The sequence below is a fragment of the Myotis davidii genome, unplaced genomic scaffold (genome assembly GCF_000327345.1).
Source record: "Myotis davidii unplaced genomic scaffold, ASM32734v1 scaffold608, whole genome shotgun sequence".
NCBI classification, from domain to species: domain Eukaryota; kingdom Metazoa; phylum Chordata; class Mammalia; order Chiroptera; family Vespertilionidae; genus Myotis; species Myotis davidii.
In genome coordinates, this window is record NW_006300025.1 from 2,205,941 (window position 1) to 2,232,340 (window position 26,400).

Genomic DNA, 26,400 nt, shown 5'->3' on the forward strand with positions numbered 1-26,400 from the left:
CCAGTAACTATGGTAGACATTGTTAATGGATCATGATGCTCTGCCCCACTTGTTGTAGAAGACTAGAGAAAAACCAAGCAACACTTTAGAGAAATGGAATTACACAGTTTTATTACACCAGCAGACTCAGCAGAATAATTTCCCAAGTCTGAGCAAAGTAACATGCAGGGAGCTTCTCCTTTATGTTTCCCCCCAAATATGGATTATGCTTCCTGTCCTTTCGCAGGCTTTGCAAAAAAGGCCCAGGTTTTGGGGGTCTTCAGACCATATCTAATGGTCTGGCCTGGCGCCAGCACTAATACCCTCTCCCCCTGGGGCTGTGGACTGTTCATAGTTTATGGCTTCTGTATTTAGGTAACAGGTCTTGCAAGACCAGTTTCTGGGAAAGAGGCAGTGACTTGATTATAGGTTATCAAGAATGTACACTGGGCTTGCTGGCACAGATTCAGATTGCTAGACACCCGCCCCCCCCCACAAAAAAAATCAGGGTTACATTGGAATTAGCTTTTTAGCCTCCTCATGTTCACAAACCAGAGATTTGTCAGATCTCTATTTCATGATTGAGAGCTACTGTCTGAGTGAACGCTCTATCCACTGAGCCAAACCGGTTTCGGCTGGAATTAGCTTTTTAGCCTTCTCATACTGCGCCCCATCCAAGCCTCAGCCTAACAGTCATTACTAGTCAACTGATGAACATATAAGATAAAATCTATTGTCTACCCCTGAAATTGATGACCGTGGAATAACATTATGGAGACAAAGAACAGATATTCAAAGAAGCAGAAGGAAAACTTAAACTGTGCTTCTAACCAGATCCTTCTGTCATTACTTTTCCATTTCTAGACCAATACTAAAGGTTACTTCCAGCTCTGAAATTTGGTGAATTGTCCTTTTTTAAAAATCGCTGATTTTGAACCCTTTAGTCTTTTATCATGCATGCTTCATCTTCTATAAAATAAATTCGCAAAGAGTAAACATTCTTAATGTAGATTCCTGTAGGGGATTATTACATTCAAAACAATCTGTTTTCATTGCATTTTTCCAAGGAGGAATGGTCATTCCTTCTTACCACTGAATGTCCTCTTAAGAAGCTACTTAGTGGGTTTCTGCATACATCAGCTTGTTGGTTTGAATTTCTCTGGATCAATAAGCAGACTTGAGAGCATAGCAATGTAGCACTTGAGTCAGACCCCAGTTCATCCATCTAAACATTCTGCCTCTGACATTGGCACCAAGGGACATTTTGAGGACCAGAGCAGGCCCAGAATGGCATGGCATAAATTTCTGAATACTACAGGGCTATTTACCATAAATATTTTATTTCCTTTAATGAAAATTCATTATTGACACAGTCATGGTATTCCTACAAGAGTAACAAATGCAAGTTGGAGGCTCTTGCCCCTGCAAATAGGCCTCCTTCTATATATTGCCATGTTTGTGGGTTGAGACCACTACATTATTCACTGTATTTTCTACAGTAGCTACTGGCTCATAGCCATGAGCAACACTGATGCCATGGCTTTTTATTATTGATAAAGAAATATGTTTCTAGTTCGTCAAATTACATTTCAGTGCTCTGCCAGGCCATAAGTCTACGTAACTAATGATTGGGATTCTTCAGATGCAAAGAATATCTGTTCCCTTCCAGGAGAAAAGCTTGTGGGATGATTGTGTGAAATTTCCTGCCAATATGGAAATGAGAAAAAGAGCTCTGAAGTGGAAACCAATGAACTTCTCATAGGTGTTGGATCAACTTCAGCATCAGGAAAAGGGGGCAGAGACAGCCTACCAACTTGCATCAGGAATGAGGTGGCTCTGTGTTCTGTTGGCAATGCTGGATGCATCATTTCTCTATAAGTACACGGAAGGGAGGCCATTGAGGGCTGTTGCCATTATTGGGTGGAAATTCAACCGGATGTGAATGAGTCCTTTGCTAGAAAATATAACCCTTGTTGAAATGGAGGGGTACAAAAGTGCGAAATTCCTAGCTCCCCTTGTGTAAATATGAGTTTGCCAGAAATAGACTCTGAGGCAGACTCAAGTACAAGTTTACTTGGGAGATGATCCAGATAGGGGAGTCCAGAATTGAGACAGGGAAGGGAAGGCATCCAGTCAAAGGAATGTTATAAAGCCACTTGTCACTGTGGACAACTAGAGCTTGATCCTACTGAGAATTGGAACCTCAGAGTTAGGAGGGAGCTCTGTGAGGTTGAGGGCTTCTTCAGATGTTGGTTGAGGGCTTCTTCTGGGGGAAAGAGCCGTATTAAGTCTTCAGCATATCCAGCTTTCAGTATCTGGGCAGAGCAACCTTTCTCAGCTTTGGAGATACAGGTGTGGCAGTTGCTTAGCATGAAAGGGGTCAGACCCCAGGAATGTGGGCGGGGCATTGATGTCTTGGGAAACACCCCTTCTCCATATTTCTCCCTCTCCTACGAAGCTAGCATTTAATAATTAGATACCCGATACTAGGTACTACATATTTCATAAGTATCACAGTTAATCCTTTTAACCACGTAAACTAGTATTGTTTTTATGCTCCCATTTTGCACATTAAGACTGAATGAGGTTAAGGAATTTCCCCGAGGCCACAGAACTCATGAGTAGTGAAGGGGGGCTTCAAATTTAGGTTTTCAGGAGCTTAGAAAACCCTGGCTGCCTGTGGTAAGCAAATGTCACCACATGGTATATTTGGCTGAAGCAGCCTTTCTCAACAAATTTGATTGGTAATATTTGTTTGGTAGTATTTTTTTAAATCCTCACTCGAGGATATTTTTTCATTCATTTTTAGAGAGAGTGGAAGAAAGAGGGAAAGACAGAGAGAAATATCGATGTGAGAGAAACATATCGATCGGTTGTTTCCTGTATGTGCCCTGACCAGGGTTGGGGCCTGGGAAGAGACTGCAACTGAGGTACATTCCCTTGACTGGAATCAAACCGGGGACCCATTGGTTCGCAGGCTGACACTCTATCCACTGAGCCAAACCAGCTAGGGCAGTGATGGCAAACCTTTTGAGCTCAGCGTGTCAGCATTTTGAAAAACCCTAACTTAACTCTGGTGCCGTGTCACATATAGAAATTTGTTGATATTGCCAGCCATAGTAAAACAAAGACTTATATTTTTGATATTTATTTTATATATTTAAATGCCATTTAACAAAGAAAAATAAAAAAAAAAGAGTTCATAGGTTCGCCATCACTGGGCTAGGGCTTTGATTGATAGTTTGATGAGCCCTCTCTTAAGGCTCTTGGTTACCATGACCTATGGTTCCGTCTTCCTTCACAGAGATGCTGCTCATGATCTTGTTTCCATGTACACATCAATCCATTTGAATCCAGAACTTCGTTTCTGGCTTTTGAAGGGAAGGACTGTGCCCTTTAAAAGGTTGGGGAGGAGGGAGTCAGTTTGCCCTTTCCAATACAGGAATCAACGTACTAGACATGTAACCCCAGTTTAGGATCTCAGCTCCTCCCCTAATATCTGTGTGAACTTAGACTGGTTATTTGCTTTCTTTTGGCCTTGATTTACTTATGTATAAGTTAGGGATAGTGTTCCATATTATGTAGAAGCAATGAAAAAGCAATAAATATATATTTACAATACTTGATAAAGATGAGTTCCATCCTTAAATTCAGGAAACTTAAATTATTGGGATGATCTCAAAGAGCATTAAGGCATCCCTTGCCTCCCGCCGAACTTTTCACCCACTCAACTTGTAACTCCTCCATGATCAGGACTGTGTATCCTTGTTCTTTCTGGAACTAGGGCTAAGTATGGTGAGAGCTGAACAAGTGTGCATTTTTTTTGCATGTGATTGATTTGTTAATACGTTTTCCAGTGTGAAAACACAGTCCTTAAAATGAGACAACCTCCCGGCAGGCAGCAGTTCCCCAGGGCACCCTGCAACCTCCCACTGCCAGACAGTCTCCCTCTAGCATTCCTATGGCTTTCTGAACCTTGCTGAGCCTAAGAGGAGGGCACTGAATTGTCTCTGAAATGTTTCCAGGGACTAAATATTTAAAAAATGAAGTTGTGCCTATATCCATTTTCACACAGATTCTTTTGTGGATGATTCTGCTCAGGATTTTCAGTCACAACAGATGCATACATCTGATCAACAAACACTCATTAAGTGACTGCTCCATGCTGGCCACTTAAACAGGCACTGAGGACACAGAGGGGAATACATTTTCTCCAACCCTACCCACCGGTCTAGTGGAGAAGACAGAAGAAACCAAAATTGCTAGAGGCAAGGCCTCATGTACAAAATGCTGTTGCAGGGCCAGGGACTACAACAGTTATTGCATTACTCAGGGTGGGCTTGGATATGCTGGGTAACAAACAGCCCCCAAATCACAGTGGCAAGAAGAAGAATAAAAATGTTCTGTCTTACTTATGCTACATGTACAAAATGTATGTATTAGGGGTGTGAGCTTCCGATATCAGTCACTCAGGGATCCAGGCAGATGGGAGATTCACCCCAACATATGTTTCTGTGAATGCTTAGACAAGAAAATGCAAGCCTGTCCAGAAATATGACATGTTGTTTTACCTTCTATTAATGAGAGCAAGTTGCTGGGCCCCATCTAGCCTTGAAGGACAGCCATGGGCACACTCCTTCCGGGTCTCTGGAACAAGGAGAATGGGGTATTTGTGAACTGCCTGCGTGGCCACCCAAATTGGAATCCAGCTTTTGGGGAGATTACTGGAGTGTCATTTCTCAGCCAATAATTCTGTGTTCATACAAAAACCATTTCCAGGGAGAAAGAACCGCTGAGTACATTCACACTTATGTTCACTTTCTCTTCCATCAACCCTGGCCTGGTGGGCACAGGCCATGGGGAGAGAAATGACAGAGCTCCCGTCCTCAGGGAACTGTCAGTCCAGTTGAGTCAAAGGTACAATAGGCAACAAATGGCTGCAGTTTGGTTGGAATATCATGTGTTGAGTGCTCACGCAGCACAGGAGGGCCACCATAGGAGTGAGGAAGGCTCTGTGCGAGGCTAGTACTACACCCACTGGCAAGGTTTCCCCAATGTTCATGTGAGGGGCAGAAGGAGCAGCAGGATTTATGGGGGAGCACAGGACAGATGAACGTGTCTAAAGCAGAACTGTGAAGTCACCCCATCGCTGCAGGGGACAAGCTGGGTAGGATCAGGACTCCAGATTCTTGGGGCAATTCCCAAGAGGCAGTCAATCACATTCTCTAGATATTTTGGTATGAAAGTCCCCTGGGATGAGACAACACACCGCGATTGGCTGGCTCATATTCCTTCTGCTCAGATGTGCTAAGGGAGCTGGGTGTTAGCATGTGTTGATCTTCATCTTGGCTGCTTCATTTGATCAATAGGCAATTAGTCTGTCCAACGATGCCATGAATGTCCCTGCTGCAGGTGTGTGTTTTTTTTCAAAGAAAGCAGAAAGCACTCTTCATCTCCAGCAAACCTCCATTTAGATTCATCAAACCCAAGCCTCAGGAAAGCAGCCAGGAGAGAGGAGCGGGCTGCTGATTGCTGTTGCCTTGGCAAGGGGAATGCACTGGGTTCGGGCTCAGTGGTTTCTATGGGAACAGCACTGCTTGCCTTTGCTGGCCCCCTGGGGCTGGTGAGATGTACTGAAAGGAAAACTGAGAGGGAGAAAGAAGAAAGAGTCCTGGCTGGTGTGCTCAATGGTTAGAACATCAGCCTGCACATGAGAGGGTCTCAGGTTCAATTCCCAGTCAAGGGCATGTACCTGAGTGCAGGTTCGATCCCCGCCTCTAGTAAGGGTACATGCAAGAGGCAACCAATCCATGTATCTCTCTCACACATCAATGTTTCCTCCCCCACCCCCCGCTCCTCTCTCCCCACTTCCACTCTCTCTAAAAATCAATGGAAAAAATATTCTCACCCATTGGGTAAGGATTTAAAAAAGAGAGAGAGAGAGAGAAGTAGAAAGAGACTTGGAGGATTTTGAAGGTGTTCAGGGGTACCCTCAGCCAGATGTGGTCCCAGAAGCCCGATCATGGGAAGCACCTAGCGCAGTGGTTCTCAACCTTCCTAATGCCGCAACCCTTTAATACAGTTCCTCATGTTGTGGTGACCCCCAATTTCATTGTTACAAATTGAACATAATTAAAGCATAGTGATTAATCACAAAAACAATATGTAATTATATATGTGTTTTCTGATGGTCTTAGGCAACCCCTGTGAAAGGGTCATTCGATCCCCAAAGGGGTCGCGACCCACAGGTTGAGAACCGCTGACCTAGAGGGACGTGCATCATGCAGCTGCCTTGGACTAAACACAGTCCTGAAGAAACAGACGCCAGTGCCAGACAGTCAGGAATTGGTGATAGGTGACTTCAACCCCAAGAGAGAACGGAATGTGTCCTTGGCCCCCTGCCAGACCCGCATCCCATTATGTTATAATTATGAGGAATGGTGATACATAACCCAGGAAGCATGGCTAGAGGTGCTTCACACACATTGTCTGCACTCTCCCCAGCAAGGATGGCATCTACACACCCATCCTTCGGATGAAGGAAGTGGGTTCGGAGAGGGGAAAGGATAGCCTGTGAGAGGTGTAGGTGGGGTCTGACCCTGGCTTGATTCCCCACCTGGTCCCTTATGCAAAACCCAGTCAACAACTCAAAGCAATTATTACCTTCTCAAAGATGGACGAGCATCCTAGCTCTCACCCCTTGACTAAGAAATGCCGCTGGTTTGTGTGGGCTTGGGTATGAGGAAGTATACCCGAGTGGAGGGCAGCTGGGGGGCATCAGCACCCCATCAGCCTGTGGGAGGCACTAGAAGCCCCACCTTGTTTTAAAGATGAGAAAACTGAGGCCAGAAAGCGCTGGGCAGAGCCTTCCGGTCCGGTGAGCTACCCTGCCTCCTCCACATGCTCTTGTCTTACACAGCTGCGGTTCTTCTGAAAACACCATCTCTCAGATGTGTGGTGGCTTGAGTCTGAGTCGGCCAGGTGGGGAGCTTGCTTGGTCCTGGGGAAGCAGCTCGGTGCTCTGGTAGCTTTGTTCTTGAACCGTTGGGCAACCTGGGCAAGGCTGACATTCTCTACCCAGTCAGTGCCCAGGGTCAGATCTCTTCAGCATTTTTCACCCCACAGATACCTAGTAAAGGTGTCTGCTGCGAGCACTAACTGTTCTCTGTGTTCCTGGGAGTAGTAAGGAGGAGCTTCAGGCCATTTGTCAGATGGCCAGTAGGCAAACTGAGGCTAAGAGAGGAAATACACGCCACCAAAGGCCAGCAGTGGGAGTGCTGGCATCGAGCCCCGCATCTCCAGATGCCCAACTGAGGAGCCTTTCCTTGACCCCAGGCTGACCCCTTCCTTAGGAAGGTTAAATACAATCATTCCAACTGCTTTAGAACCTCAGCAAAGCAGCACTTCGTGAAACAGCGGCATGTGCATTGATAGGCTGTGTGGATAGTGCCTAAACAGGGGCTGATGAGGTCAGTAATAAGCATTAGGGGCCTCCCCCAATGAAGCTACTGCCCAGTGGGTCTCCACTGAGGGCTCTTACATTCTCTTAATGAGCCACCATGCTTAATATAACAACGCGTTACAATGTCGCTAACTAGGGTGGAAATCTTAATATCCAGGCCCTGCCATGCTGGGTTCAGAATGCAAATCCCAATAGGAGTTTATCCAGGCCTTTAAGCTTGGCCCAGGGCCTCCCTTCTGCCACCACCACCTCCACCCCACGCCCACTGCCATGTGCGGATGCCAGTTATGCATGAGCAAGTTATGGTCTCTCGTTCCTACTCATAAAGACACCCTGCACCTCCTCTCTCCCAGTTGCTACACAAGGGAGGCTTGGAAGATGACAGGGGTGGGGGACACAGGCTGTAGTGGACACTGGGCATCACCATGCCAGACACGTGGAGGGTTTCCTGAGGCACCTGCGACTCTGTCCAGGCCCTGCTCTGATCCCAGGAACTCACTGGTCTTGGCCAGTGCAGGGCTGGATAGTAGTTCACGTATTTTCTCACTATCTCGTTAAGTAGTGACCTAGAGACCACCCTGATGTTACAGTGCTGAGTGAATAGCGCGGTATGCCTAATGGATCATGAAAACATCTTTTGGGGCAGAGTCCCAGGTGCTTTAACACAACTGTAGTTGGTTGCCTACCTTCTAATCTGCAGGAAACACTGATTTCCAGTTCGAGGTCTGTGAATAGAAAGATATCATTTTTTCTCATCCAAGTTCATGGACCCCCTCTGAACATGAGGACTGGCAGACTGTCCCAACCCCCGGCACAGAGAATGCTGTCATCTGTACTGAGCTGGTTTTCTCTCTCTTTTCTTCAGCTCTGCATGAGTTTCCCAGGGACATCTTCACCAACGAGAAACGGAGACAGGGAGCAGTGGTTCTCCATGTGCTCTGTGTAAGTACCTTCTTGTGGCTCTGCTGGAGGGTCCCAGGGGAAGCCTGGCTGGGGGGTGGGCAGTGGTGCCCGCACTGGCATCGCCCCTCCCTCCTGTTCACACACCTGGCCGGGGGGCCCTCGGAGCCTTGTGGGGGCAATCTCTCAGTGTACCCTCTTTAAAAGGCCATGGGTTCATAAGCTGGCAGGCACCTGTGTGCATTCTGTTCTTGATATCTCACCCAAAGTGTGGACTCCAAGGCCAAACAGACCTGCTCCACACTCCTTAACTATGCTCACTTTCTGTTCTTGATATCCCACCCAAAGTGTGGACTCCAAGGCCAAACAGACCTGCTCCACACTCCTTAACTATGCTCACTTTCTGTTCTTGATATCCCACCCAAAGTGTGGACTCCAAGGCCAAACAGACCTGCTCCACACTCCTTAACTATGCTCGCTCTCTCTGCTCAAATGTCACCCCCTTGGGGAGCCCTTGCCTAACCAGCCTTTATATTGTTATATGATTATCTGCTTATTGTCAACTTCACTGACATGTAAGCCTCAGGAGAACTGGGACTTGGTTTTGTATGCGACTTAATTTCCCCACTTGTTCCCGGCATGTGGCAGGGCAGAGTATTTGTTAAGTCAGTGGATTAAGTGTAATGGCAACTGATACAGTGCCTGGCGTGTAGTAGGTACTCACTAAAGTTTGTTCTGGCTCTGAACATCCACCACTGACCTAGTACGTCCTCTGCAAACCCAGTGGGCTGGAGGCCTCTGATTTCCCTGGACCTGTGGGAGAGTTTGAAGAGGGGGTGTGTGGAGATATGTCTGAGGAGTGGCAGAGAAGCCGAAGGACCCGGCTGGGTTCTGGACGACGTGCGGTACTGTGTGCTTTCATCTCCCGGGCACCCACCCTCCCCCGGGATGCTATCATCTGGTTATTTATTGCCGTGAAAAAAATTCTTCAAATTCCGTGACGTACCCAATAACCACTTTACGTTGCTTCTGGGTTCTGTGGGCCAGTCGTTAAGAAAAGGCCCAGAGGGAATGCTGTACACAGGGTCTGGGCCTGGGTGGGTTGATGTGATGGCGGTGTTGACACGCACGGCTTGTGCTGGGGCCACTGCTGCTGGAGGACCCCCCAACCCCAAAAGGGCTGTCCACGCTCATGCCTGGGGTCCAGGCTGAGCACTGGCTAGGCTGAGACTGTTGACCAGAGCACCTCCCTGTGGCCGCTCCAGCATGGCTTCATGGGGGCGCTCTGGGAGAGGGGCTTACACTGAACACGGAGGGAACCTCACGGCCTATAATGCCCAGGCCCCTAAGTCACAGGCATCTATGACTCAAGGGGAGGGGACAGAGAACTCACTTTTCAGTGCACACCTGGACTCTGGAGTCTGACCAATCATGGACTTGGAGCCAGCTCTGCTGTTCTCACCTTGCGTGTGGCTTCTGACAGGATATCTAACCTCTCTGGGCCCCTAGGCTGCCTGAAGCCTGACCCCCTCATGGTGAAAGCCATCCATTCTTCAAGTCTTCCCTCACTCACCTCAACCCCCTAGAACCACCTCCCCTGGGGAAAAAAAGGCATGAGAAGTCCCTTTTAAGCAAAGACAATCTCTAAAAATACCAAGTGATAAAGTTGGCGCTCTGCAGTCCGCCAGCCCATTAGGAGAGCCCATGCACAGAGCGACTAATACGGATGCCAGCTGCCGCCCTCGGCACCAGGGAGGCTCCCTGTCGAGCGGCTGAGGAGACCCAGGCACTGAGCTGGTCCACAATTCCCTGGGAGCCGTCAGCACCCTGTGCCCGACATCTGAGAGATGAGACATCTGAGAGATGAGGTTGCTACTCTGGGCACAAACAGTGCGAGCTGCCTCCTCCCGGGCCACGTTGCCGCCTGCAGCTGGCAGGGCCCGTCCTCCCACTACCCTGAGCCCCCTCTGATGCCAGCCCAAGGCAGAGGAGGGTGTGTTTGCCTTGCTTTTCATGACGCAAAGATGCCTGTAGTCTCATCTGCCTGTGACTGCGCATTCCCAGGGTGGCATGAAGGCCAAGTGTACAAAAACCCTAACCCTAACCCTAATTCACTCTTAGACACGTCCCTAGAGAGTGGGCAGAAAGCTTCAGCTTAGCACCTTGTCATCACTGGTATCTAATACTGCACTTAGCCCCTGCCCTGGGCCCTGCATTGAAGAAACTCCAGGGCAAGGAGTCTAAGGGCCAAAGGCAGCATCCACTCCTTTGGGACCATGCTCCAGGCACATAGAATTTCAGAATTCTCCACCCAAATAGGTTGGCCTGGCTAGGCCTCCTCCATGACCCACCTCTGAGAGGGAAGAGACCAGGTGGAAAGCTTGAACTTGCTGCCCGGGGCATCCACAGGCATGCCCATGGTGCAGGGAGGAGCCGGGCTCAGACCAGGAGAAGGGCACCTCTTCTCTATGGCAGGGGCACAGGTTAGGGTGGGCCTGCCGGTACCCGCCCCAAGGTCAAGGACCAAATCTTGCCTTATGCTTTCCACAAGAGCGTTAAGTTCCCCCAGTAGGACATGAGCCTCACCAGGGAAGCCCGGTGCCTTGACCAACAAACACTGCCCAGTTTAGTGTAGGGCTGAGTGATACTTTCCCCCCTTCACCCACCACGGTGCCCAGCGCATTGGCGTGCTCAGGAATCATTACATGCACATGTGGCTGTGAGAAGACACGCTGCCAGGACTAAACTGTAGGAACAGATGAATGTGTGAGACAGAGCGGGAGCTGAGAACAGATTTCCTGCACTCAGCCATCAGAGGGCCTTTCTGAGCCCCTGCAACGTGGGAGCACTGGGCTGGTCCCTTCTAGAGGCCCGAGAGGCATCCTCACCCTCAGGAACCCACTGCCCGGGGGAGGCCCACTAATGGACACTCCAGCCCTGAGCTAGGGGCTGGCCATGCATTGTTTGTGCCGTGTGATGTGGGAATGCAGAGAAGGCAAGTCCCGTGTTGGGAGGCAATTGCATTGAACTCGAAGACTGGGTAGGCATTTTCCAACAATGACAGGAGCAAAGGGGTTCCAGGCAGGAGCAGGACACCTGTGATGAAGGGTATGGAGACTGGAGAGTCCCTGACACTTGGAGTGAGCAGGAACCAAGGACCTAGAGATGGGTAGAGAGGTTTTGGGGAGGCTGGGCCTCACCTGAAGGCACCACAAGGTGGTTCAGTTGCTGAGTTAGACGTGGCAGGAAACAGATTCTGGATCTCGCCATCCCTCCTTGCTCAGGAAGCAGGGTCAGCCATAGCCGGAGGGGACCTGAGTGACCAGCCCTCCATCAGGTGAGAAAGACCTAGGCCCGGCCACAGAGAGACGCTCAGGGTGGCCACAGAGAGAGGGCAGGGCTCCCTGAGGAAGACCCCAGATCTGGGAGGGACATGAGAAGGGGAGAAGGGGACAGAGCTTCATCCAGCCGTCTCTAGGCCCCTGAAGAGCTATGTCTGCCTCCAGGGAAGGGGGGGTCTCAGAGGTGTATTCTGTCACCCTGGGCTGCCTCAGAGAGGGCCACAGGCTGTTCTTTCAAGGGATTAACTTCCGTCCTTTTAGATCTCAAGCAGAGAGCAGAGTCCTTTCAAATCGTACTCTGACCTGAGCATTGGTACCCACGCTCATCCTTCCCCTTCCCACCTGGGCCCCATGAGTGAGCTGTTCCTGTGAGGCCCGGTAAAGCCGTGGCCTTCAACCTCAGGTGTGCATGGGCCTTTGGACGCCCCCTCTCCCCCCAGAACAACCTTAAAAAGCCAAGCCTGCTTCTCCTTTTCTTTCTCTTTTCCATACAAGTACTTCCTTCCTTTGTGTATGATTTGTAGAAATCAGCCATTTCTGGTTAAACTTTTCAAACACCGTAGATTTAATTTTTCCTTGAATCTTTCTGATTTTATCAAGTTCAGAAGCCCTAAATCCTGGGATTGCACTAAAGAAAGATTTCTATTCCTTCTGACTATTCTTTATATATGGGCTACTGACTAGAGTGGGTAGTTCATCATCTGTATAACTGTCAACAATGAATAGTCCCAAAGAAACACACTAGTCTTTGGGCTTGATTTATAGCCAATCTGTTAAAATGTTGAGACACTAAACGCAGTGTTTCCTGTTTCTGAGGAAATTCGCACCCCGTAAACTCGGGGAGCTGACCCCAAAGAGAGGAAGAAGTCTGTGGATAATTTTCTAGGACCATGGTTTGTTTGTGACTTCTAAGAATTTTGTGAAATTTCGCTAATTATCCCGCATGTCCATAGCTGAACCATTGAGATTATAAGCCAATTTATACATTTTCTTTTCCAGTAAAAGCAGCTTTCATTAATCAGTGTTTGAAATTCTTCCTCAAAATGGGTCTGTTTTTAACCCAGGTACATGCCCTTGGCCCGAATCGAACCTGGGACCTTTCAGTCCGCAGGCCGACGCTCTATCCACTGAGCCAAACCGGTTTCGGGAAAATGGGTCTGTTTTTAATAAATCAACCTCCACAGCAGAAATAAATATCTTGTCAGCTTTGGGAAAGGATTCTTCCTAAGCTTCCAGCCTTCTTTTCAGGTGTTTGATGTAATCCCTCTCTTGCGGTAGGAGGATGTTTCTGTGTGCTTGTGTGTGAGGTGGTACAGAGTGAATGTGTAGTCCTTCTGAAGGCAACGTCCTGCTAAGTGAGTCTGTTTGGAAGAAGGGTCCAGCCACTGATTCAGCAACTTGGACCCATCCATGGACCAACCCAGGAAGGAAATATTAACCAGAAAGTTTCCCGTGTCCATCTTCATATTCTAAAACCTAGACAGGCTCTGAGGAGCCCACAGGAAACTCAAGCATTGACTCTGTGTGTGCAGAAGGCTCTTCTTCCTCCAGGGAGCAGTCAGGACAGCCATCCTCGGGCCCCGTCAGGCTTCCCAGGGTGGCAAAAGGGATGTGTGGGCCATAGGGAGGTGCCTGGCCATGTGATCTGAGGCCTGCTCTGTCCGGCGGTGGGGACTCCCTTGTCCATAACTCCATCTTCACCGCACCCGGTGTACAGTGCCCACTTTAGGGGTTCGCATGTACTAAAAAGGGGTGGGCTCCACACAGGGTGGGCCATTTGGGGAGCTCAGGCAGGATTCTTGTGCTAGACCATCAAACCAGAGCTCCAGTATGTGGAAGTTCTCCAGGGATGGCAACAGGACCATAGCTGCTGATCCCTGTGGCATCCCTATAGGTGATGCCCAGGGCTAGACCCCAAGGTTGGTGGTCTCCCCCAAAATCTCCAGCTCCTGTCCACATTTCTTTCCCAAAAACCTCCAGCTCCTGTCCACATTTTTCTCCTCCTCCTCCAGCCCAGTTTTTAATCTGGTCAGGAAATTGGGGAAATTCCCTGTGAGCCTGCATCCAATTCTCTCTTATTCCCAGATCAGCATTTTAAAGTCAAGAATTTGCTAATTCCTGTTTCATGATTCCACTAAGACCTCCTTGCTCCCCAAAGCCGCAGTGGAAACCAGTCGGCATTGGAGGAAGGCCCTCGAGTAGAGGTGGTGAAGTGTGATTGGGATGTGACGGGGAGGAAGGAGGGTATTCAGATACCATCCTCCCTGTGGGATTGTGGGTTCTCTAGGTCCGTTCCTATTTCCTCTCTGTGGCGGTATTCCCAGCCAAGCACAGTGCCTTGATGGCCTAGACGTCCCTACCCCCTCTCCCACCCCCCTCAATCTCCACACAACCTGCGCCTCATGCAGGCCCTGATGCTGCCTAGTATCCTCGGTGCACCTGCTCTGCTTGCTCGCTCCCTACCTGTACTGTTCACTATTGCTTAGTTCACAGCCCCAGACGTGTCTAATGGGCCCAGCTCATGGGTTTCCTGCCTGAGGTGCGTCCCCAGCCGGCCTATGGGTTGACCTCCCCTGGGTCAGGTTCTAATCATTCGTTGTGATGTAAGGACAGGGCTTCCTTCAGAAGGTGCAGGGATGGCCAAACTCCTGATGGGGAGTCTGGGCTCTGCCACCCCAACCCCAAAACTAACCCCTCTACTCTGCATGACAGTGAATGCTAATTTGGATGTGTTCTTGGAGAAGGAAGCTGGTCTGGGGAGAGCCCACGTCCCAAATGGGAAAGGCTACCTTATTCCTCTGAGCTTCCAGTTCCCCTTTAGTCCTGGGGGAGAAGGCTATCTGGAAGGGCCTCACCAAGGAATCCATTTCCTTGGGGCCTGAGCCTCTCAGTTATCTCTGCTGTCTAATTTTAATATCTGGAGGAATGGTTGCTCTGGGCAGGCTCCCTTCCCTGGGGTCCAGATTGCTTTTGTTAAGAGCCAGAGAATAAACTACTTAATGCAATAGCTGGTTCTTAGGGGCAGAAGGGCCAGGGTACAAGCAGGAGGTGGAGGAGGCTCTTTCCAGCTCCACCCAGCCCCCCTCCCCAGCCCTGGGAGAGGAAGCTTTGCATATCAAAGCTCGCCGGGCCATCTCAGCCCCAGGGGTTATGTTTGTCTCTCAGGGGCTGTCCTTGGGCTTTCTGGGCTTTGAGACTCTACTTCTATGGCCCAGCATTAATGGAACTTTCTGTGCTGATGAAAGGTTCTCTGTCTACACTATGCAATGTGGTAGCTGCTGGCCACCCATGGCCACTGAATATTGGAAATGTGGTTAGTGTGACTGAGGAACTGATTTTTAATTTTATTTCATGTTAATATAAATGTAATTAGCCACATGTGCCCTAGAAAGCATAGTGATGAGTTCTAATTTCACCCCATCTTCCCTCCCTTTGATTATATTCTTAACTTGAAATCAAGAAGCAGAGATGGCCAGGGAAAAGGTCACCAGCAAAGGATTCAGGGAAGGCATCTTGAGGCCACCACTGTGGGATGTTCTGTGAGGAGAAAGGACGCCTCGGAGTAAGAAAATGTATGTCCCTAACAAGTTCCCGTGCTGTGGAGCGAGTCACAGAAGTGCTCCCAACCTCAATTTCCATGTCTGTAAAGTGGGAGCACATAGTAGGTGCTCGGTAAATGCTGGATTTTTTTAGTCTTCATCTTCTCCCCACCCCACACCCCTGTACGGGCATCTCACTTTTGCTTAACCCATCCCCAAACTCCTCCTGTCAGGGGAGCAGAGTCAGGTCCATTGAATAACAGCCAGTCCTGTGAGCTACAGGACAGGAGTCACAAGGCCTCTCTGCAGCTGGCATTTCTGCCACGCCCAGGGCTCTGGGCGAAGGGCTGCTGCAAGCATTTGGAGTTTTAAGGAGACCTACATGATCTGGTCAGCAAGGTTTCAGCAACAACTCACTTGCTGGGCAGACGTGTTTAGTGTTTAGTTAAGGGATTTCACCCTGGAAGAGAAAAATGATTAGAAGAGCTTGTGGAATTTGCTGTTTACTCTTGGAAAAGTGCTGAGCATGTCCTTAATTTGTCAGTGTCAACACAGAGCTAAAACCGGTGTGCAGAGAGGATTAACACAGAGAGAGCAAATTGTTCTATTTCGATAGATCTAAATTACTCGTGCCCCTCTTTGCTCCCGAGACTTCTTTCCGAAGGCTCCGGCCTGGCCATGAGGCTCCTGCGCTGCACCCAAGCTTGCAGTGGATAGACTCCCCGGGACCCCCGAGCTGGAGATAAAGTGTGATCCCTTAGAGCAAGCAAGTCAAACTCAAAGGCTAACATGGCCAAATAAGGTTTAAGTTTATGTGGGCCGCAAAAAAAACAAAATACCTTCAATTCTCATAGAACCGTAGGTTTATTTCGGTAGAGACATGCTGAATACAAAGGGCTGAAATAAATGAGTAATCATTAACATAAAATAATAGAACATTTTAATAAAAATTAATATTTTTTCTTGAACATTAACTTACCAGACACTGCATAACTGCACAAATTAATAAGTGTAACAGAAATAAACCTATTTTTTTGTTCTCTGAAAGCGAAATATTTCCTTTTGCACACACCAAACAAGTTAGTTTAAGATGAATGACATGGCAATGGGCTGCTAAAATATTTGCTGCTAGTGTTAGTGGAGAGAAATGGTGCACCTGTGTGTAAGGTACATAAGGGAAATGAATGCAACACGATTATAATAATCAGTCATTAGCAAACATTGTAGTTCATTATTAATAACTAGAGGCCCGGTGCACAAAATTTGTGCACAGGTAGGGTCCCTAGGCCTGGCTGGCAATCAGGGCCAAGTGGGACTTCCTGCTGCCCGCCGGGGCCTCCCTTCATTCTGCACCACCCCCTGGTGGTCAGCACATGTCATAGCGAGCAATCAAACTCCCTGTCTCCCAGTCAAACAATTTGCCTTATTAGGCAAAGTGAAATTTGAGAATTGTAAGCTGGACTTAGGTGAAAGGCCTGGAAAGTCACTGATATTCCCAAGGTGTAGTTAAAAAACGTTCAGTGACATTTGACGAGACAGTGATGGCAAACCTTTTGAGCTCGGCGTGTCAGTATTTTGAAAAACCCTAATTTAACTCTGGTGCCGTGTCACATACAGAAATTTTTTGATATTTGCAACCGTAGTAAAACAAAGATGTATCTTTTTGGTATTTATTTTATATATTTAAATGCCATTTAACAAAGAAAAATCAACCAAAAAAATGAGTGCGTGTCACCTCTGACACGCGTGTCATAGGTTCGCCATCACTGCCTTAGAGCCTGCACTGGAACAAGACCCATCTGAGTTTCAGCCCTGGCTTTTCCACTTATTAGCTACATAGCCACGGGCAAGTTGCTTGGCGTTACTGAGCTTGTTTCCTCACGTGTCCCTGGAGATACATACCCACTTCGTCAGGTTGCACCCACTTCATCAGGTTGCTTTGAGGAATACGTAAAGACAGATGTTCCAAGCTCTTAGCAACGTGTCTCGCACTGCGTGGATAACACCCCACCTGCACCCCTTAGTTCTTGCAACTTGTATGGGCCCGCCTGACTCCTGCCTGACTCCCAATATCCAGCCTCTGTTACTTGACTTGTTCTGGTCCCCAGAATGCAGGACAACCCAGAAGTAGCCCTCAGAGAGGAGGGGGTGGATAAATACTTCAGTTCCCTGGTGCCTCAGTTGGGCTAAATGAAACACGTGTTCCACCTATCTCCCAGAGTTGCGTGAGCAGGGTAAGTTGAAGGTGCCAACCCAGTACCTTGTTTGAAAGCATCTTGATTAGCTGCCTGATCTTCTCCAACTCATTTCCCTGCCGTCTCCTGCTGTTTTCTGGGGTCTTCCTGCCCAGTGAAAGGACTTGCACTGGAATCTTGGTATCCAGTTCTCTCCTGAGGCACCGAATGCATATTACCTACCATTATTATTATGCCCATTTGGTCTCTCTCTAGAACCCATGAGGCTAAGGAGATGCAAGATTCTGAGTCTCCCGTTCCTTCTAGACATCCCCAGACCAAGGTGTGACTGAGTTCACCTATAGTCTCTGTGTCCTCATGTCTTGACCCCAATGCCATAGGGAAGGAAGCCAGGGACGTGGGCTTTGGAGCAGACAGTTTTCTGATCTTATGAGGAGCCCCAGATGGTGATGGGAGAGAGTATACACATTGTTTAGATAATAAACGTATTCTCTTGGAGACCAGCCACCTGCAGGGTGCTGTGTGTCCCTCTCCATTTTATTTATCTAATTTATTTCTTGGTCCACCCATTCCTACTCTGTGTATTTTTTTAAATTCATTTTGTTTATAGAAGATAAACTTTGTGTTCCTCTGAGATGACACTGCCAACAGCCACAGTTTGTATACAATAGCTATGAATGGACTACTTATACTTTTGTAGCATTTTCTCTCTGAAGAGTATACGTTTAAAAGCTAAGTAAACAATGAGGTAATGCCATTTGGATTCATCACATGTCCTAGCGTAAAGAACTGGTCTTTAGCAAATATTCAAAAAATCAATCTGGATAAAATAGTCAATTAAATGCTCTCATTTATCAGAAAACACGCCATGCATTTTAAATGGTGGTGCTCAGTGGTTTTGCTCAACAGTTTCCTGGTGATTCTGTTTTATGGAGAACCTTATACAAGACCTGCTATTTATCATGGTTCCAGACGTCAGAATAAATGCTCTCCAGAGGGAACTTTGTGCCCCCTCTATTTATTATCCCTCCTACCTGGTATGGGAGTTCTAAGTTTAACAAAAAACCTGACTGTAAAGCCCAGAAGCTTCTGTACCCAGGGATGCAGCTCTGCAGCCTGTTCCACAGTCTCCGGAGTCATTTCCTCCCTGCAGATCGGCACTGGAAGAACTCCTGTGGCAGAGACAGGTGTCTCAGATGGGGCTCCCCCAGAAGCCGGCCTGAAACAGGGATCCAGGGCACATGCTTCCTTTAGGGCAGTGGTTCTCAACCTTCTGGCCCTTTAAAACAGTTCCTCATGTTGTGACCCCCAACCATAAAATTATTTTCATTGCTACTTCATAATTTTAATGTTGCTACTGTTATGAATCGTAATATAAATATCTGTTATGCAGGATGGTCTTAGGCGACCCCTGTGAAAGGGTCGTTTGACTGCCAAAGGGCTCGCGACCCACAGGTTGAGAACCACTGCTTTAGGGGCTGGTCCCAGGAAGCACCCTGCAGAGGGGGGCAGAGGAGGAAAGGCAGCCCATAAGGCCTGTGTGGTAAGGCCAGTGACCCCTGAGCGCAGGGCTGCTGAGCTTATGCCTCACCCCCTGGACCGGCACATAGTGGAGAGCATGACCTTCCACTGAGGAGCCCAGCGGAGGTGCATGGGGCCTGCAGTGTGCAGCCCCGCCTCCTGTCAGTGCAGGCAGAGGCAAGCTGCTCCGAAGCCCTCCGGCCCACAGATGGGAGTTATCCGGTTGTCATGCCAGGAACATGAGTGCCAGGGACGAGGGTGGGCACTGCCAGTGCCTGCCCAACACATACAGGTGGGCTGCCCCCAAAAATGGAGTGGACTTGCACCTGTGCCCACCCCTTGAGCTCATCCTGGAGATCCTGGCTGGCGACTTCCCCTGTGTCTTCTCCCAGTTCCCCCTTCCACACACAGGCGTGGTGTGTGTGTCTGAGGTTCAGATGCCACCAGTGTCCCCCAGGTGAATTCACCCGTGGGAGCTCCTGGGGCCAACTCTCCTGTAGTCCACAGTCTGTCTGAACTGCCTTGGGGTGGGGAGTAGAAAAAAGATGGCATCCTCTCATCCGGTGAATTGCGGGGAGTCTGCAGCTGCCCAGCTCCCACCCCCCGCATGGAGAACTGTGCACATGCTCCCCCCACCCCCACACACACCCCAGAGAACTTTTCTTCCTATCCAGCCCTTCACATTTCCTTTCCGACCCAGTGAGGCGAGAAGAGCAAAGGTCTTGTCTTGTCCCAACACCTTTGTCTCCTTCAGTGTGTTCCCTCCAGTGCTGCATCCAACTTTTGGACTTGACAAGTTTTATTAGTTCTTCCATTTCTCGGGATTAGGGTGAAGGTCAAGGGTGCAAGCCCTGATTGCCACCTACTGCCCAGGTGGCCTCTAATGCTGTGGGCCTCTGTTTCCCCACCTGGGTATGGGGATGAGGCTAGCACCTACCTCACAGGGAATTTATTGTGGGATACGATAAAGCATGTACTATCTCAGTCCGGTGCCTAGAAAATAATAGGTACCAGACAATGTTAACTCCTGTTATTTTCATTGTTCTTCTCTGCATCAATCTGTGGGCATCTTTTGTCCAGTGTCCATCAAGGTGATCTTCCTAGCTCATGTTCCCTTCCAGCCCAAATCAAGCCCTCCTAGCACCAGATCAACGTCTTGAGTGCAATGTCCAGGTGATGCCTTGCTCAGACGTCTTCCCCAGCAATGGGTGGTTAGCGGGGGTGGGGGGTGAGGGGGGTTTCCTAGTCAGACTGTTGGGTTTGAATGCCAGCCTCACCCCTCTTTAGGAACATTGCCTCGGAGCAGTCATTTGCTTCTCTGTGCCTTAGTTTTCCTGTAACGTGAGGATAATGACAGGATGTGCTTCCACGAGCTCTCCGTGTGGGGGTTAGAGAAATCAGTCCTACCAAGTGCGCAGAGCACAGCCTGGCACTCAGGACGTGCTGAGTAAGTCTCATTCATTGTCATTATTGGCATTTTGGCGTCCCCACCATCCATGTGCCGACCATTTTTTCAGGCTCTTTTTTTCTCTTCTTCTGTGTACCCATATATTATAGACCAGCAAAAACAGATTGTTCTCCACCAACCAATAAATGTCAGGGCCTTCCTGACCCCAGTTCCTGGCCGGGACCCCCTCACCTTTGGCCTCCTGGGACTCTTGCAAGCTCCACCTGATGCCTGTCCTCCTTGCAGCTTTCCATGACTTCCCATAAGGAGAAGTACTACTTTACACTCGCTTAGCTCTTCCCCTCCTCTAAACTCCCACCTTCTTTGAGAAACATCAATCAGCCGCCTCCTGTACATCCCCCACCGGGGATGTGCCCGCAACCCAGGCACATGCCCCTGACCGGAATCGAACCTGGGACCCCTCAGTCCGCAGGCCGACGCTCTATCCACTGAGCCAAACCGGTTTCGGCTAAACTCCCACCTTCTTGTTCATCTCCCAAGGAACTTCATGCAAGCTGCCCTCAGTTGTAGCACACGTCTTCCCTCTCCCCAGATTAGGATTGGTGAGCTGGGACCATGTTTTGGTCATCTTTATGTTCCTGTCACAGGCTGCATGGCACCTTGCATGCAGGATTTGCTTCTTGAAGGTGTAGTGTGTACGTAAATGAATGAAGTGCACTTAATAGCTTATCTTTTGAGTATATACTCAGTATCAGCTGGGAAGAGTTAAAAATGAAAGAGGTGAGCAACGAAAGTGACAGGATGTTTTCATAGGGCTCCAGGGGTTCCATCAGTCCCGAGCATAACAAGATGACCTTTAGGGGATGGACCTTCATTGAGAGAAGGGTCCTGAATTACATACTCAGGATACCCCCCATGCACAAGGCAGACAGAGCAAGTTAAAGCAAGAACACAGAGGCCACCTGCTTTAGTTACATACCTTGGCTCTCTGCCATGTCAGTCTGCTCAGGTAGCTTGGGCTTTGCAAAGCTCCCGTGGCAGCAGATACCTACCCCTGCTTCATAAGGACTCAGAGGCCTTTCTGAAATCTACACAAAGAGGTAGTACCTAAAGGGACAATTACAATGTTCCCTGACTCCGTTAAGGTGAATTATTTCTCCGAAGGGTTGGTCTCTATCTACTGAGGTATTATTTCAGCAACCAGAAGGCAGTGCCCACATACGAAAGACACCCAAACATGTGATTAGTAAAAGATCGGCATAGGTGGGTTTGGGGGCTGTACCTTTGGTTTCCTAAACTCGTTTGGCCTGAGGACCAATGACAGGAAAGGACACCGGCCTGTTTGTACCAGACTCCGGGACTTCACAAGGACCCCTTTCTCTTCCCGAGATCCCAGGAGCTTCTTGCTCTCTGCAGAGGCTCCGGACGGTTTTCCAGGGCTGTTCTTATGGCCGGTGCTCTTGTTCTCTCATGTTAAGGAATGCCAAGGACCCCCAATGTGCACTTGCCCTTTCAATTTGCAACACCTATTTCATTGGTAATTTGGAACCAGTTTCTAAGAAGCTGGTTCATAGGACATTTGGATTAAACTGCCAACCATCAACCCTCCCACTTGCTATAGGATGGCGCCCAAGATGGGGCCCACTTACCCAAATCTTTACTCTCAGGGCATGTGTCCTTGACTACCTATGGTGCTCCCTTTGAGAGTTTTGTTTCCTGGGGCTCTCTTTGCATTTCTCCCAAGAATTCTGGGAGCACATGGGTTCCTTGGTGACATGCTCTTCCACCTAGAAATCTCAGAGCAAGTATGCAGATTAGATCCAACTGTGGTCCTCATTCTTGGGCATTTGGTTAGGATGCCTTTTGCAAATTCTTGTGATATATCCTTGAATTACTGAGCACTCCCTGATCCTGGCCCATAGGTCATCATGGAATCTGCCTTGTCAGCTATTTTATTAGTGCTCTGGTGGTTCTTGTTTTATGCTGAAAGGTGGAAGCCTGATCATTTATTTTTTCTTTTCTGGAACTTGCTAGAACTGCCTTTTCCTCTGTGCTGTGGATGCAGGGATTGAGGCAGATGTGTATCCTTGGCCGTAACCATGCTTTTCAGCATCTGAAGCTGTGACAGAACCAGCAGTTTTGGCTTATGGTGGACCCTTAACATTTTCTCTCCTGGACACAGGCCTAAATTCATTTGACGGCATCCCTTTTTCATTTTACAGAGTTGGCTGAAGCAAGATCTATTACTCCTCCGTAGAGAGCAGGCCCTGGAGCATACTTTTATCCCCACTCTCATACGCACATGCAATACGTGCGCACATGTTACACACACATGCATGCCTATGAATGCTATAATCCTTTATTTTATTTTCTGTTATTTTTCCATGACCATTTATCCCCTCTATGCCCCCTCCCACCTCCACCTACTTCCCTTCCTCCTGCAATCACCACACTGTTGTCCATGACCATGTGTTCTCTCTTTTTTCTTTTTTTGCTTGTTCTCTTCACCCTCCTACCCCCCAAAAGTAGCGCTGTCTACCTGCTCTCTATCTATGAGTCTGTTTCCATTTTGCTGGGTTGTTCAGTTTGTTCATTAAATTCCACATATGAGTGAGGTCATATGCTACCTGTCTTTCTCTGACTGGCTTATTTCCCTTAGTTTAATAACCTCCAGGTCCATGTATATTGTCACATGGGGTACAATTGTCTTCCTTTTTACAGCAGAGTAGTATTCCATTATGTAAATGCACCACAGCTTTTTTATCCACTCATCTATATACTTATATACACTTAGGCTGCTTCCAGATCTTGGCTATTGTAAATAACGCTGCGATGAAAATAGAGGTACACATATTCTTTCAAATTCGTGTTTTGAGTTTCTTTGGATATAATCCTTGTTTGAAAGACAATAGGAATGATTTTTAATATATTAGGCACAACTACTTAAAGTGTGATTCTGAATAAGTAAAGGGGTGTGTGTGTGTGTATGTGTGTGTGTGTGTGTGTTCGTGTGTGAGTTCGTGCCCATGCGTATATGCTTATGTGTGTTTGTTTTAAATATCTCCCTTGGCAACTCAGCACTCCACTGAAGAGAGAGGGTGGGTTGGCAAGGAATCAGTTGTAGTTTAAAAAAGAGCTATGAGTTTTTAAGACAGCAACCTTTCATTCTTCCCTGCAAACCCATTTATCTCTTAGCTTGGCCCTCTCAGCAATTATCACCACCATTCATTGAGTTGCTCAGGCTGGAATCTCAGGAATCAAACTTGATTTCTCCCCCTCCCACCATACCAATCAGTAAGTCCTGGCCAGTCCATCTCTCTCTTCATCCGCTGGCATGAACATTATCCAGGCCACCAACATCCTTCCCCTGGATCAGGGTCTCCCCCTCTGGTCCATATTCCACGTAGTGGCGCAGGCGATCCTTTAAAATCATACGTCGGGATCAGGACAGTGTATTCTAGCTCTGCCTGCCTCGACAAACTCATTGCCTACTTCCCCTGGCTGCCGCCCACTCCTATCCTTCAGCTCTGCAGACCTTCCTGCCCCTCCTGTTCCTTAAACATTTCAAGAACATCCCACCTTTCGTCCTGGGTACACACCCTTACTTTAATTACATGTTGACCTTCCGTACTGCTGTCTTGTGCAGCTTGCTACACACTTGTCCATTCTCACTTGTGTGTGAACGCTCACTCACAGCCTGCCACTGGGAGGCTTCGCTTCACTCTTTGTTCTGCTGGCAAAGGAACCGGATTTTCCTATACCAAAAATGGTAAAAAGTGAATCTTCTTATTTCTCATCTTATAGTAAATAGACAAGTCAGCTTAGAGAGGAATCTGTTCAAACTAGGAAGCGTTCAGCGTGACGAAAGAGATGATTTATTGTGCCATCTCTTATAAAAGTAGCTGGCCCTCACTAAAGAAAAAAGTACTGTTGGGAAGGAAAGGAAAGCTCTTCTGTGAATGTATTCCTATCGCCTTGATTCCGCAAAGGTATTGGCATGGAGACACGGCATGAAAAGGGAAGGGAAGGGGTGTCCAGCACTGTCAGACATGGCAGAAATCCCATTGTGATATTTCTAATAACAACATACAAATAAATCATATGTGCTGGGCATCCACAGGGCAGCCATATGCTTTGAATGTCTCCAAATCAGTCGAGTGTTGAGGGCCTCTCTCTGTCTTTGGGGTGATGGCCCCAGACCCATTCACCAAAGGAGAAAGAGTGGCTGGGTGATGATGTCCATATCTTAAGCTGTTGATTTCTAGGATGGCTCAATGGTGGCGTGTCCTTCTGTCTCAGAGCCACCACTGCTCCAGTTCTCTAGGACCTTGAATATGTCACTTGCCCCTTGGGATCTTGGCTTCTTTACCTTTAAATGAGAAAAAAAAATGTTCTTAGGGCCCACTCTGACTCCAAGATCCACATTTTGTACATAAAATATGAAAGGGCTTCTAGGAGGCTTCAAGCTTCTATCCCTGGGCATCCGTGACATTGTCCAGTTGCCCAGGACACAGCCCCTTCCAGGAGCCTGGAGTTCCTGGACACACACAGGAGTCGTGATATTGCACACTTAAAACTCATCTGGGGAGCTGGAGCTGCAGGTGAACAGGCAAGTCTCCTTGGCCCTGGGACCAGATCAGTTCTCATGATCATGTGGGCAGAACACAGGCCTGCAGCTGCTCCATATAAGGATAGGACTCCTGTGGAGAAACAAAAGCCTCTGCCCACAAAACAATAACGTTAGTAGCTAAGGGCAAGATCAGAGGGGGCCTGTGTGCAACGGCCCAACTGCTCCGTGTGCTGCATTTGCACCAGTTCACAGGCATCGGGATGGGAGCTGAGCAGAGAGATCGCCCGAGGTTTGTGGCTCCCCTGCCGTAAGCTCACCACCTGGTTAACAGGCCACAGCTGCTCTCATTTCATTTTTCAGCCGCAAATGGACCCATACGTGGTCCAAGTGCATCCGAGGGTTTCCCTGAAGTTCAAGAATGCAATCAACCAAGTCGTTGGGAATTTCTTCTCTCCTGCTAAGATGCTTGTACGGGAGAGTGGGAGAAAGGGAAACATGACCTATGGGACTATATAATGTACAAGTACAGCTGCCCATTTGTCTTGCTCCCAAGTCATGAAGCGAAAGGAGGGAGAATGGCTAATGGCTGGAGTCTGCTGTGACTCTCCTTAAATCCCCGCACCTCTGCAACCCTCCTCATATAAATGAGTAACCGAGGCCTGGAGAAGTACCTAGTCCAAGGGAACAAGTTGCTGATGTCACTTTTAGAGCTATGCATGCATAAATGCCTCAAGCAAACCAAGAAGAGTTTCTTGAGACCGGTGTGAATGAGAAATGCAGGACCAAGACAGGAAGGGACAAATAAGCATGGTTCTCTCTTCCCAGGAGTCTGACAGCGTGTAAGACTCAAACTGGGAAACATTACACCGGAATGGAAGTTGCAAGCAGACTTCTCAGTGAATGTGGATGATTAAAGCTCTGACAGTTAAATGACTTGTCCCCTGTGATGTAGGTATTATTTCCCCCATTTCACAGAGGAGAACACTGAGACATGGAGAAATTCAGCAACTTGCGCTGGACACACAGCTCATGAGTGACTGAGCTGGGGTTGGACCCGGGGCCATGGCCTCCAGAGTGGGAGTACAGGGAGGGAGGCCCATTCCCATAAGGTGACTTGAATGCTGATTTCAAAAGGATCTGGAGGCATGTTGTTTGATCAGTTTTCTCAGTTTTATTCTCAACCCAACTCTAAAAGCTACTTTCCAATTCCCATAAGCTACCAGAGAACCCAGGGCAGCTGTGGAGCCATAGTCATGGGAACTGTGGCCATGCCTGCTCTTAGGACACTGTCAGCAAGCCTCAAGTCCAATGCCAAGGTGGACTGGGCATTCTTGGACAGGCTTCATATCCAATCCTTGGGTGACTAAGTCTGTCCACACTGTTCCTTCATTAACCTCCCCAAGGAGAGGGGACACGGGGGTAGACCCTGGTCATGGCTCAGGCCTAGGCCATGCCCCAGCCCTTTGCTCTTGTCTGAGCATCCAC

General features: G+C 48.4%; 1 protein-coding gene across 1 annotated transcript in view; it reads left to right on the forward strand.

Moving 5' to 3' along the window:
* Nucleotides 1-26,400, forward strand: part of SLC24A3 (solute carrier family 24 (sodium/potassium/calcium exchanger), member 3) — a 497,602-nt gene that overhangs the window by 276,469 nt on the left and 194,733 nt on the right. The window contains exon 3 of the mRNA XM_015572039.1: nt 8,307-8,383. Within this exon, the coding sequence (XP_015427525.1) occupies nt 8,307-8,383 (77 nt within the window). The remainder of the gene's footprint in view (nt 1-8,306; nt 8,384-26,400) is intronic.